Source organism: Schistocerca americana, chromosome X, assembly GCF_021461395.2.
Source record: "Schistocerca americana isolate TAMUIC-IGC-003095 chromosome X, iqSchAmer2.1, whole genome shotgun sequence".
Classification (NCBI taxonomy): domain Eukaryota; kingdom Metazoa; phylum Arthropoda; class Insecta; order Orthoptera; family Acrididae; genus Schistocerca; species Schistocerca americana.
Genome location: NC_060130.1, coordinates 868,014,134 through 868,028,928, shown reverse-complemented (window position 1 = coordinate 868,028,928; position 14,795 = coordinate 868,014,134). Strand labels below are relative to the sequence as shown.

The 14,795-nt window shown below is 40.9% G+C and overlaps 1 protein-coding gene across 3 annotated transcripts in view; it reads right to left on the bottom strand.

The window, feature by feature from the left end:
* Window positions 1-14,795, bottom strand: part of LOC124554727 — a 137,750-nt gene that overhangs the window by 26,273 nt on the left and 96,682 nt on the right. For all 3 annotated transcript variants that reach the window (XM_047128371.1, XM_047128372.1, XM_047128373.1), the window contains exon 5: window positions 9,425-9,623. In XM_047128371.1, the coding sequence (XP_046984327.1) occupies window positions 9,425-9,623 (199 nt within the window). The remainder of the gene's footprint in view (window positions 1-9,424; window positions 9,624-14,795) is intronic.

Sequence of the window (14,795 nt, the reverse complement as noted above, 5' to 3'; positions counted from 1 at the left end):
ATCCATGCGAACAGCTGTTCAAAACATGCACTCTACCAGACTGGGATCTACGTGGGCTGTATTAAGCTTGGGGAGCGGGAGGCATTCACCAGGGCTTCTATGGGATCTGTGGTAGTGATGAAATGCATCTTGACAGCTGTGGACCACATAAAAAATACTGCGAACCACCCACATCTTTTCTACTTTATGTCTTCGCCGGAGGTGATGGCATCTCGCAGTATTATTATCTTCCCCATTGGTTCAACATCTAACAGTATTACTGTCTTCCCCAGTGGTATGGCACCTCACAGAACACCTGTCAGAATCATAAGGCCAGAATTAGGTTACAGTGATTTGAGAAGCATGATTGAGAACTCACATTGATGCCTTGGTCACAAAACTCGCCAGCTCTGAACCTGATGGAAAACATTTGGGATGTTATTGGGTGCCAGCTCCACATCCACTAACAACTGGCCAGTAATTTACAGGCAATGCATGACCTGTGTGTCGACATCTAGTGCCACATACCTCTGTAAACTTACCGAGGACTTGTCAAATCCATGCCATGCAGAAATGCTGCCGGATTGTGTTTCAAATGTGGATGAACATACTAATAAGGTGTCACTGTGTTGATCTGCAGACAGGATTGCTAACATACTTTACTTGGTTATGATATACAGCATAATCAAGCTAAGTACTGACAAAGTTATTTGTGCACTGTTATACAGATATTAAATTTAACAGGTTTCAGTGGTGATTCGAGCTGTTTATGGCTAAATAATGATTTATTTAACTTCTGGAAACGTTCGCTCACTGTGTTCTCTTAGAGTTTCCTGCGCGTTGAAGTCGTTTAGTAAATTTTGTGCTTTAGTTTTCAGCTGACATTTCTTATTGTTTCTAGTGAAATATTTCAGTAAAGTTTCATTCAGTGTATTAACTTCATTGCGTGTTCAAAGTGGCCACTTGAATTTTTGGTTTTAGCTAATAATTTTGTGAAGTTTTCTTGGTATTGGTATTAGTTGTGGTGTAGTAGTATTAATACAAGTAGTCGCTCTCTTAGTAGGCAGAGAATTTCCAGACCACTATTGTTAGTTCTATAAATAGTTCTACTGGTGTAACTGAACTTAGGTAACGTAGACGTATAGTCTTTTTCAGCAACTGAACAATTTTACCACGAGTAAGATGTGTGGGCTCTGTCGTAGGTTTGTGAGTAGTTGGTTATGGTGAGGGATTTGTTCAAAGTATTTTCATTAGGGGAAATGCAGTGGGGAAGCCAGTGGGTATTTTAGTGAGATCCTCTCCTGGGAAGGCAGAATCTGTAGTATAAATAAGTTGATAGAGCAGCAGGAGCTAACATCTGTGCCCTTCAGGTGCAGTTTTAATGCGCAAAGAAGGAACTAGATAGGTTGAGGAGGGTGAAGGGTGGTGGGGGATGGGAACTGACAGTTGGCAAGAAGGCAGCTAGGAGGAGGAGGAGGAGGTATTCAGACAGTTAACTTTGCATATATGCAATAGATTTGACCAACTGTCACAGTCGAGTGGAGAGGAGCCTCTTGTAGCTGTAGATGTAGGGAATATGCAGCAGTCCTCAGCAGTTAGGAGGTCTAGGTCAGTTGCAATGTCTAACAGAAAGAAGAAGGTTCTGTTTCTAGGTAGTTTGCATGGTAGGGGTGTGGGTCAGCAGTTGCAGGAAGTGTTGGGGAGTGAGTACCAGGTCACCAGCATTGTAAAGCCTAGCGCAGGGTTGACTCAGGTGACCTACAGCATAGGGGAGTTACGTAGGAATTTTACGAAGGAGGATCAGATAGTGATAGAGGGTGGAGCAGGGAATAATCTTGATAAGTACGCGGAATATGATGTAAGTGGTGACCTGGTAAAGATAGCTACTCAAACTGATGGCACAAACGTGCATTTTGTGCAACTGTTTCAGCGTCATGATCGGCCTCATATTAATGTGACTGTTAGGCAGATTAACATGGGGCTGGAGAGGGTGCTGATGGCAGAGAGCATGGGCCACATTTCAGTGGTGCCAGTTGGATCCATCAGTAGACCGGGTTTCACTAGGCATGGCCTGCACCTCAATAGGTATGGGAAGGGGAGGCTGGCAAAGCTTATAGGTGACAGTGTAGTGAATGGTGGTATATGATGGAGCAGGAAAAAGGATGTTGGTAGATCTCCTAAATTCATATGATCTGACGCAGACTGTGTTTTTCTATCTAGGGTGCAAGGGAACAGTAGCACAGCCATAGACAATATTTTTATTCATTCTTCATTACTAGATGGGAATTCTGTTAGTAAAAGCGTGAATGGCGTTCCAGACCATGATGCACAAACTTTAACACTAAAAGGCTTTTGTACTCAAACCAATGTCATATTTAATTACAAACTATGTAGGAAAGTTAATCCAAGAGCAATAGAGAGTTTTTAAAACATTGTCAAGGAACAAGAGTGGCAGGATGTTTATAGTCCCAATAACATAGATGATAAATACAATGCTTTCCTTAACACATTGCTCATGCTCTTTGAGAGTTGCTTTCCATGAGAACATTCCAAATGGGGTACTAACAGTAATAGGCAGGTTGAGTGGCTGACTAGTGGGATAAGGATATCTTGTAGAACAAAGCAGGAATTATATCAAAATGTTAGAAGTAGTCATAATCAAGCTACAGTAGCCCATTACAAACAGTATTGTAAGTTGCTTAAAAATGTTATTAGGAAGGCAAAGAGTATGGGGTATGCAAATAGAACAGCTAATTCACAGGATAAAATTAAAACCACATGGTCAGTTGTGAAGGAAGTGTCTGGTCAACAGTGTAAGTTCGACGATATAAAGTCAGTTCATAGTAAAATATTTCTGTTACTGATAAATCAGATATATGTACAGTATTTAACAATCATGTTCTGAGCTTTGCTGGTGGATTAAATAAAAATTTAGTTTCTACAGGAAATCATATAACATTCATGGCAAATGCCTTTCTGAGATTGATGTCTGAAATACTCCTCTGTGATACAGACAACATGGAGATTGAGTCAATATTTAAATCACTGCAGACTAAGGACTCTCATGGTTATGATGGAGTGTCTATCAGAATATTAAAGTACTATGCTGCACATGTTAGCCCTGTATTTAGCCACATTTGTAATTTTTCCTTTAGGAATGGTCAGTTTCTTGAATGATTAAAGTACTCAGTTAAAGCCGTTTTATAAAAAGGGAGAAAGGGTTAACGTAGATAATTTTAGACCTATTTTTATGCCATCAATGTTTGCAAAAGTTATTGAAAAGGCTGTGTAGGGAGAGATAATTGATCATTTTATATCAAACGATTTGCTATCAAATGTACAGTTCGGCTTTAGAAGTCGTTTAACAACTAAAACTGCTATATTCTCTTTTCTCTGTTAGGTACTGGATGGGTTAAACAAAAGGTTTTGAATGCTTGGCAGATTTTTTGATTTAATTAAGGCATTTTATTGTGTTGATCACAAAATATTGTTCCAGAAGTTGGACCATTTCTGAATACGGGGAGTAGCTCACAATTGGTTCACTTCTTACTTTAGCAACAGGCAGCAAAAGGTTGTTATTCACCATGTTGATAACGGCTGTGAAGTGGGGTCTGAGTGGGGTACTGTCAAGTGAGGGGTGCCCCAGGGATCAGTGTTGGGGCCACTGCTGTTCCTTATTTATATAAATGATATGCCCTCTAGTATTACGGGTAACTCCGAAATATATCTGTTTGGTGATGACACTAGCTTGGTAGGAAAGGATGTTGTGTGCAACACTGGCTCGGTTTCAAATAGTATAGTACATGACATAAGTTCATGGCTTGTAGAAAATAAACTAATGCTAAATCATGGTAGACTCAGTTTTTACAGTTTCTCACACACAATTCAAGAAAACCTGACGTTTTAATTTCACAGACTGGGCATATGATTAGTGAAAGTGAACAGTTCAAATTACTAGGTGTTCATATAGATAGTAAGCTGTCGTGGAAAGCCCACATTCAGGCTCTTGTTCAAAGACTTAATGCTGCCATTTTTACTATTCGAATGGTATCAGAAGTGAGTGATTGTTCAACACGAAAATTAGTCTACTTTGCTTATTTTCATTCCCTTACGTTGTATGGTATTATATTTTGGGGTAACTCTTCCCATTCTAAAAGGATATTTTTGGCTCAGAAACGGGCGGTTCGGGCAATAAGTGGTGTAAGTTCACGAACCTCTTGTTGACCCCTGTTCACAAGTCTGGGTATTTTGACATTTTTCTCTCAATATATATATTCCTTACTGTCATTTCTTGTTAACAATATCAGCTTATTCCCAAGAATAAGCAGCTATCGCTCGGTTAATACTCGGCAGAAATCAAACCTGCATTTGGATCGGACTTCCTTAACTCTTGTGCAAAAAGGTGTGTAGTGTACTGCTGCATCCATTTTCAATAAGCTACCTCTCAAATGCAAAAATCTTAGCAGTACTCCATGCGCTTTCAAATCGAAACTGGAGAGTTTCCTCATGGGTCACTCTTTCTATTATGTCGAGGAGTTCCTTGAAAAATTAAGCAGATTCTTATTGTATTGTTGATTGCACTTACTTAAACATATGGACTGACTTTTTTCGAGTTCATAAATATTTATTTTTATCTGTCATTACTTTTATGTTGCAATTTCATGTACTGACACGTTCGATGACCTTAGAGCTTTGCTCCTCAATTTGGTCCTATGGAACTCGATGTGTAAATAAATAAATAAAATACATTGAAAATATGAGAAGACCCCCCCCCCCCCCCCCCCCCCACACACACACATATAACACTTATCTGCCAAAAATTGAAATACCGTCTTTACAGCCCACTCCTCTAACCTCCGCACTATAGGTTGCAATTGATGGCTTGCTGTTGCAACAGTGGAGGGGGAACAGAAAACAGCACAATCATCCACAAATAAGGAGCACCGTACAGGACTCCTTACCATAGACGTGATACTGTTTATGGTTATGGCAAACGGGGTAACACTTAAAACAATGCCCTGAGGGACACCATGCTCAAAATGATCTGACAACATATAACCAACTCCAGTCCCTAAAAAAAAAAAAAAAAAAAAAAATACTGTCTCTCCATGTAGTAACATACGCATTACTGATATCGAAGAATATGTCGATACAGTGATGTTTATGTAGGAAAGCCTGCTGAATAGCCATTTCTAGCAGGGTCAGGTTGTCGACAGTGCATTGAAATCTCCAGAATCCACACTGAGAGGGGCGAAGGAGCTGCCTGGTCTGTAACAAGCAGATCAGATGATGGTTAACCATTCGTTCCAGGGTCTTTCCTACTCAGCTCATTAAGGTGAGACTCCAATAATTACTGGAAAATGAGTGGTCTTTTCCTGCCATATTAAATTAAAACATTCAAAGAGTATTTCATTTGATACTGCTGGCATGCACTACCGGATTTGGTCGTGATCAGGTGCAGTGTCAAATGTCTCATAGAGCACCAATTCCAGCTCTCGCATGGAGAAAGGGGAGTTGTAAGACTCAGAACCGTTGGATCTGAAGTCCAACTTTCCCCTCTCTATAGTTGCACAGTAGCAACAAAATTCCAGATCCTGGCTTGTATTGACAGCAGTGTTTACAAAATTCTCTGCCAGTGTCTGAGCAATGTCTCCGGGCATTGTCTGGAGACACTCATGTTTCAGCACTGTCATTGGTAAAAGACTGTGTTTATCAGAAGTCCTCCAGATGGCTTCCCATACTTTGGTAGAACAAGTGGAATAGTTGATGGAGGGAAGAGTTGATGGAGTCCAATATCTCTTGCCATGACCTTCTCTTACTCTCCTTAATTATGAGTCGAGCCTTGGCTCTCACAACTCGAAAGGCTATGAGGTTGTCTGCTGTTGGGCGGCACTTAAACCACCGAAGAGCCACCTGTTCCAGATAGCTGAATGGCACTTATTAGCCCACCAAGATGATTGGAAGACTTTGGGATGGATAAGTCATCGGCACAATGAGCCATTCGTGTGATGTGGTCCACCCATTCCTGGATGCTGTCATGGTGTTCGAACAATGGCAGCTGTCTGAACAGCATCCAGTTAGCCCTGCTGACCATCCATTTTGGTGGAATATGTTCAAGCAATCCTCCATTCAGTAGGTAAATGCGGAGTGGGAAATGGAGACTGGAATGAAGATTATCAATAATTTCCCACTGAACAGTCTGTGAGGGCTGGAAAGCAGGGAGAAAGGCCAATGGCTGAGAATGACCCAGTAGCAAAACAGAAATGTGTGGGAGTACCAGCGTTTAGGATGCACAGCTCTTGAGGTGTCAGGAGGCTCTCCAAAACCCAACCCCAAGGGCAAGTAGAGGTCAAGTCCAACAGGATATGATGGGCATTGAAGTCTCCCAGAAGGAGAAATGGTTTGGGGAGTTGTTCTGTAAGATCCATAAGATCTGTGAGAGCCTAAGAGTCTACTGCATCTAGCAAAGGTAAATCCAGTGAGCAAACTGTAATCCTCCGAAGTTCATGAATTTCAACTGCAACTGCTTGCAGGTCAATAGATAGGGGAGAGCAGAGAATTGGTGCATGTTACTTATGAACACAGTAACCCCTCCCTTGGCCCCTTCTCCAGTCAGGTCATTCTTGCAATAGAGTGTAGTGCCCCATCAGATGCTTTAAAATGTGTTTCCTGCAAACACATGCACAGGAAGTGTTCCTGTGCTAGAAGCTTCAGTTCCTTGACATGTGTCCTGAACCCATTAACACTCCACTGGAGGGTGGGAGCCATCTATCACAGGGGTAGCATTTTCGTCCTGACTTTCTGCCATGGAGCGGAGCCCACAATTGATGGAGGCTCAGTCTTGGACCAAGATGATTGCCCCAGACCAACATCAAGAGCCATCACCTCTAAAGAAGAATTGAGATAGATGTCATTGAGGGTAACATCGTCATCAGACTGATTACTTTCTGATTGCATCTGTGGTGAATGTTTTTCCATAGATTTTTTCCCCTGTGTAAGCTTTGCAGCCACAACTGCAGCTGTGGTTGCAGCAGCACTGGCCAGCATATCAGGCTGAACCTTTGGAGGGGCACTCCACAATGATGGCATTCATGGCGTTTCCTGGAGTTCTGGGGGGATGGACAGCAGCAGCGCAAGTGCACAGACAAATGCAGATATTAGTGCTGACACTAGAAACCTCTTTTCGTGTTGCAGCATCAGCTTTCTGCAGTGGCTGTTTAAGAGCCGCAGTGCAGGAGGCAGTTAAAGTTGGGGGCAGCATGGCTTTATACATTTATTTGACCTCTTTATATGGGATGCAGTTCATAGTCTTAAGTTCTTGTATCTTCCATTCTTCCAGATACACGCTACAGTCTCAACTCCAGACAGAGTGAGCTCCAGAGCAGTTCACATACTTCAGTGGAGAGGAACAAGGGACACATATGTCAGCGGCCTTACTGCATTTGCCACAAGTAGCTTCTCCGTGAAAACAAAGAGTAGTATACCCAAAATGCTGACATTTGAAACACCTCATTGGGTTGAGTACATCATGATGTGTGCTTAGATGAAGTAAACCTGCCTTAACATACTCAGGAAGTTTCATGCAATTAAATGTCAAGATAAAGGAGTTTGATTTTATAAGATCCCCATCCACCCACTTCATGACATTTTGCATGCTCAGTATAGCTTAGAGAGCCCACTCATCTTTCAGTTCCTCCTTGGAAATATCCACCGGATCCCTGCATGTCACAACACCTTTGCTGTAATTCAAGGTGGTGTGCAGCTCACTTTTGATGGCATATTCCCCAAGGCAATGCACTTTCTGTAGGTTCGTAACTTGTTGGAGTCAGGTGTTTCCACCAAGTGTCCCATTAGGCAATTGCACGATGATGATGATGATGATGATGATGAGGTCCCATACTCCGAGGAGCATAGGGGACGATGCGGGAGACCCGCACCGCTGTGCTAGGCAAGGTCCTAGTGGAGGTGGTTTGCCATGGCCTTCCTCCGACCATAATGAGGATGATTGATGATGATGATGATGATGATGATGATGATGATGAAGACACCCACTCTTCTAGAGGCTGGAAAAATCCCTGAATCCGCCGAGAATCGAACCCGGGACCCCGTGTGTGGGAAACAAGAACGCTACCTCAAGGCCATGCAATCGCATAACTGATTTTAAACTGCCCGCATTGCCTTATAACCCTTTTTGAATATAGAAAGGCAAAACTTTCTTGAAGCTGCCTTCTTTCCTTTTTACTATTAAAAACACATTTTGACTGCCAGCATGTGTTCTGTTAGTAAACCCAAAACTCTTAGACTTTACTCCTGAGTCAGAAGGACTGGCTGCACCAGCCCTCATATTTGATTTGGTGTTAATAGTTACCAGTGGCCCACCATTTTCACTGAGAGGAGGAGGAGGGGGGAGGGGGGGAGGAGGAGGGGAAGGGGGTGAGGGTGGGGGTGGGGGAGGAGGAGGAGATAGAGGAAGAGATAATTTTGAGGGTTCCAGCTTGGTCCCACAAGCTGCTAGGGAAATAAGTGCCTAAGTCTAAGTAAGCCTAATACAACTGAGGTGCAGCAGGGTCCCCAGAGGTTCCCCGCTAATGACTGTTCCACCTCAACAACATGCACCTCATCAGTGGGTAGCACACTTTGAGATTGAGGGGTTTTTCATAGAGGTTTTTACCATCCTTGCAATCCGGGCAGTTAAGCCAAGATCCCCGTTCCCTGTGATACACAATGTTCCACTGCCACACCATACAGTGGTTGCTGAAGCATGCCCAGAACTCATGGTGAAGGGGACTGGCGGTGCTTACTAGTCCCCAGCTCAGGAACTCCATGGCCACCAGGCCCACCAAGCCTATACACAGTAAATGAATGCCGAGATCCTGAGGGAGTAGCTACCAGGAAGTTTGCCTTTGATCTTGATGGTGTGAACCTTTGTGGTCACTGTGGGACACCATTTTCCATTCGGTGTACATGGTACAAGTTAACTGTTTGTTTTGAACATTTTTTGAATGTCAATGATGTCCATTTTGTGAAGTGTAATACATATATCCCATAGAAGGTTGATTTCTGCACATCCTGGACAATAATTTTCTGTTGCCCTCATGATGCATATGGTGAGTCATTACCAGCTAACATTTTTCCTGCCACAATTGTTAACACAAAAATTTAAATGAGCTTTACTAAAGACTGAACTTGTGAACTTGCACACAAGGAGTTTCTTGTTAGCGCTTCAGATTTCTACTGCTTAACAGAATATTTTTCTACTGAGGTAATAGTCCCATAAGTTTGTATTCTTACTGATGCAGCTGCTATGGTATTTTTTCAATTTAAAACTAGTGACTATTGTTGACAAATGATATAATATTTATTATTGCACAAAAATTTTCAAAGTATAAATATAATACCATAAAAGAACATTATTACAAAATAATAGTAATAAGTAATTTTGTACCGAGAAACTTCTGCTGTGAAAAGTTCATACAGTTTTTTTCTTTCTGCTAATGTTTCCCTTCTGATTTTGTTCTTCATGTCATGTAACTGGGCAATATGATCTTTATAGTATGCCAACTTGTCCTCATATTCCAGAGGCAGGATTGTGCACATAGCCCCAATTTCGTCTTTCCCTTCCTTGGAACATCCATCAAAATTTCCTGTAACAAAATTTCACTTCTCTGTAATGGTAGACACAAAGGCAGTAATGACCAAACACACAGAGAAATTAAAACTATGTCATAAATTCTCTGAAGCAGGATATACTTTCCCTCGAAAAAATCAGAAAAATGAGAAAATAGTGTTTGTAAAAGCCATAAAACACAAACGTGCCTGATTCTTATGCTTTGTTACACACACCAGTTGACTGTCACTACTGGAATTGTGTTTTATGCATATTAGTAGAAAGTAACTGCCATCATACTTGATAAACGTGTTGTATTTATCATTCAATCTGTGTGCACTGTTCACCATATAGAATTCCCACCGTAAAGGTACGTACACACACACACACACATACACACACACACACACACACACACACACACACACACACACACACACACACACACACAAAAGGAGTTACTAACGTGTTATCAGAGGAGGTTGATTACCTTACACACACACACACACACACAAAAGGAGTTACTAACGTGTTATCAGAGGAGGTTGATTACCTTACGGTGACAATTCTAAATGGTGAACAGTGCACACAGATTGAATGATAAATACAATGCATTTATCGAGTTTTATGGCAGTTACTTTCTACTAAGATGCATAAAACACAATTCCAGTAGTGATAAACAACCAGTGGGGGTAACACAAGGCATCAGAATCAGTAGGTCATTACATAAAATACTGTGAGGTCTTAAGAAATAGTACAAAAGAGGATCGGAGCACTAGTTTTTTAAATGTGCTCAATGTCTTCACTATACAATGAGTTGTTACCTTCACTCCTTTCATTATATTTATTCTAAGATCAAAACTGCATAGAATGTAATGGAAAAGATGAAAGGGAAGCAACAGAAAGGTTCAGTTATCAAGTCACTGAAATTAGAAAGTAAATATGTTACTGGCAATACTGACATATGCAAAATTAACCAAAACTTCATGCACAACATCAGTTACATAGATTTCATACAAGGCTTTTTAAGCAAATCGAAGGAGGTGAAACTACTACAGAGTAATAGTAAGTACATTGAGGAGATTGGAAGCTCACCGAAGTGTCCATTAGTTAGTTCCATGATCCACACATCATATTCACGAGGTACATTATAATATGGAACACGTTTGTTGCACGAAAGATTGCAGAGAAAACTTTTAGGTAGTATCTACATGATTGTAATTGGATAATTATTCTATTAATGGTATGGAATGAGTTGGTAAGGAGAATTAAATTTTATTTAAATTTGAAAAAACTTCCCCTGTCTGTCAGACATTTTATTTAAATGAGTAGATCACCAGTCACTTGTATTCAGTAGACACAAAGTAAGCTCTGGTTACCCACATAAACTAGAAACAATGGCGAAACTAATTGGAACAATAAGGTTTCACAGCATTCCTTACATAGATTGAAAAATGTAAAGACATAACATATTTTTTGATTAAATCTGATGATTTTTCTTGACCTTAATACATCATCAATCAAGCTGGACAAGCAGAGTATAGAAATTAGGCAAAAACTGGAGGCTGAATCTGTGTCAGAATAGAACAAACAAAGGTGATCGCGCGGAATCATATAAAACTAGAGGAATAACTGACAAATAGGTATCAGAAAGTTTAAATGAAGTAGAAGGGTATAAAAAAAACTAATGAGGGGGACTGTTTACAGGAAATAAGTACAATTGTGGCTGTTACAGACTCAAACGTGTAGCCAGAACAAGTGATAGATCACAAGTCAGTTGTTCAAAATTTGGAGCCACAGCCCGTACCTGACGTGTGTTCCTGAGAAAAGAACAGCGGAGTCTCAGAACCTTCGAGAACTGGTGAATTGATGATGATGAATTTTTCCCATGTACTGCTTGATGATTCATTTCATGTGGAGTTCAAGTCACAAGGTTTTTAACCTAGTTTGAAAAGATTAAGGTATTGATCTTTTTTTTTTTTTTTTTTTACAGTGTTTTTCTTCACATGGCGATTGGTGTGAAATGTGGAGAAGATTCTTTCAATATGATCATTAAGTATTGGTAATCGTCAGAATGTCCCTCCTATTTACACTGTCAGAAAGAAAAGTTTGTACACACGGAAAGATGATGTCAAATTTGATCTGATGATGGCATATGTCACCTGAGGGATAATGGTTTCAACGTTGTCCGCTATCAGATAGTGTAGTGGCATAGCAGCCAGAGTGCCATCTGTGTCTACCCTTTAATAGGGATTGCTCACAGCCAGAAGGTTCAGTGTGATGCAAAAGTGTGGAGTAAGCAGGCAACCATGCCACGGAGATGCACTCGTACTTCCAACAACCATTCAAGTGATTTAGAAAGGGGTCAAATTGTGGCCTTCTGAGTAGTGGGCTTTCAGAGAATTGCTACCCAAGTTAGACATGCTGCATCAGTTGTGTGATGATGCTGGTATCAGTAGTCATGTGACTGTTCTCACACCCGTACATGAGGTTCTGGATGTCCACACAGTAGAGATGCCTGCCAGGATCATCATATTGTAAGGGCTGCAATGGCAATTAGTACAGCTACCATAGCACAGATAAGAAGGCTTTTGAGCCCAGACATGTCAACACAAACTGTTGTATACTGGTTGTTACAGTGAGACTACAAGCAAGCACATCTCTAGCCCGTCTTCCACTCACACCACAGCATCAACATGCACGGCTAGACTGGTGCCATCAGAGGATCACTCAGACGATGGAATGGTGTGCCTTGTCTTCAGCAATGAAAGCAGATTCTGTCTGCATGCAAGTGATGGTCATTTTCCCATATGATGTAGACCTGGTGAGCACTGTCTCATAGAGTTCATTCATCCAAGACAACTGGCCACGCCAGGCCTTATAGTCTGGGGTGCGATAAACTAAAAGTCTTGTACACCTTTGATGTTTCTGAGGGCTTCACTAACCAGCGCTTGGTACATGCACAATGTTGTTAGACCTGTTCTTTTGCTGTTCTTGCAACAGGAAGATGACGTGTTATTCCAGCAGGAAAATGCCCACCCACAAACTGCCTATGAAGTTCAATGTGCTCTGGAAGACAGAGCAACTTCATTGGCTAGCACGATCCCCAGATTTGTCTCCAACAGTGCAAGTGCTGGATATGAGAGGATGAGAAGCAACTCGCATGACTCATCAACCAGCAACTCTTACAGAACTACATGAACAGGTTGAGCAGATGTGGTTTAATGTATCCCAGGACAGTATTCGCCATCTGTGTGATTGACTGAATGCCAGAGTCAGTGCCTGGATTAGCTCCCGTGGAGGCTCCACCACGTACTTATATGGGTGTTGCAGCATGGGTCGATACCTGGTACCTCAGAACTGCTTGTGCTATTGATCTGTAAATGTAATCATTTCATGTATGTTGCAACAATAAATCTTGAGTTAAGTGGACTCCTGTAAAAGAGTATACCATTCTTTTTTCTTTTTTTGCACTTTCATAATCTATTGACTCAATTTATTAAATCTGACTGACTGGTTTATAGATATATGTTATACATGGCATATTGTGGAATTCCTTGTTGAGTGATATGATGCAGTAGTATTATGATGATGATGATGATGATGATGATGATGATGATATTACTGTGATTCTGATTTGATGATGAATCTGTTGGGATTGGTTGAGTGTCCTGATTTTGATCCTCAATTAGAAAGTGAGTGGGATTATTGAGAATTTCCTTTTAGTAAAGACTCTAAAACTACAGCATGTCATTACCTTTTAGCCAGTCATGAAAAGAGGACATACAGAGATGAGCAAAGTCAGAAAAGTACTGAGAATGGTGTTAACCTCAGAAATGCTTAGATTTTTGTATGAGGCTCTCTCTGTCATAACATTTTATTAATTTTCAGGAGCACTGAAGTCATGTTTCCACTGTAAGCTTTATTGCATATGGACAAATGTACTTATACTTTACACAATGTACGCGCTGACGTAGTCCCATGTTACTGTGACCACTGAGCCACACCATCTTACTGTCACTTGAGTCAGTGGAGGATTTAGTGGAATTTCTCTCTGCAAAAGTTTGTGATATAAATATTTTTTTTTATCATCAATGCTTATTTCAAGAAAGAACATGATGTACAATAAAATCACATCCCTGTTGTCCAGAGGACAAGGATTCTTTCTCTATTTTACTTTTGAGAATGTTCATTTTAATAATGTAAGATTTGATGCTTAAAATACAATTATAAAATTACATCTCTCTTGTGCAGATGAGAAGGGTTCTTTGTATATTATTTGTCTCATATTCATTTTTAATTAAATAAGACTTCATAATTTGTGTAATGTAAATATTATTTTAAAAGTAAAATGTTGTATCCATCTGGGTACATAACTAAGGTTAGGTTTCATATAGATTATTTGAATCAGATGATGTATGTTTCTCACATAAAGCTACATACAATTCAATAGTTTACTAATTATCTTAGTTATTTAATTGTACTGCATGGGTGTCTGATGGAGGACTCCCACTAGCACTGGCCACAACAGTGAGGAGAGAGAAGAGACAAGGCACTGTACAGAGCCCACCAAGGGTGGCAGAATAACTGACAAGCTGCGTATGTAAATGGGATGACTCATAGAGGAGATACTGTGAAAACAAGCTGGTCTACCAGGCATCAGCCATGATGGTGGCAAAGTGGACAGGTGCTGATCTGCACCACATGTAACTGGTGGAACCCACAACCCACCTTGCCACCATGTCTAGGGGACACCTTAATCAATGGCCAGCACTGTGTGGCTTCCCACTGGAGACTGGAAGCGCATGTACTCAAAGTATCTCGGTGTACACATTCATAGCCAACACCCATACCATGCTGCTCAAGATAACTACAAACCTGATATACTTTATGTAGTACATCATAAATCTTTGATTTGCTCATTCTGCTTGACAGAACTCATGTACCTTCACTCACGATGCAAGCAACTTCAGAAAATGTGTGTCCATACAGTTCACAGGCCCACTTACAGAGGGCACCTGGGTCAGCCCCCTGGCGTGCTCTGCTGACCCACAAAGACATGTATTATTTAAGCGATCACAAATGAATGCTCAGCCTCTCTGTAACCTGTATTTCTGTCGTACAGTCAATGTGTTCAGGGCTATGCATAACCTTTACTTCATTGTATCTTACGTGTTTCTCTATAAAGCACTATGCTCCATAAATCGTG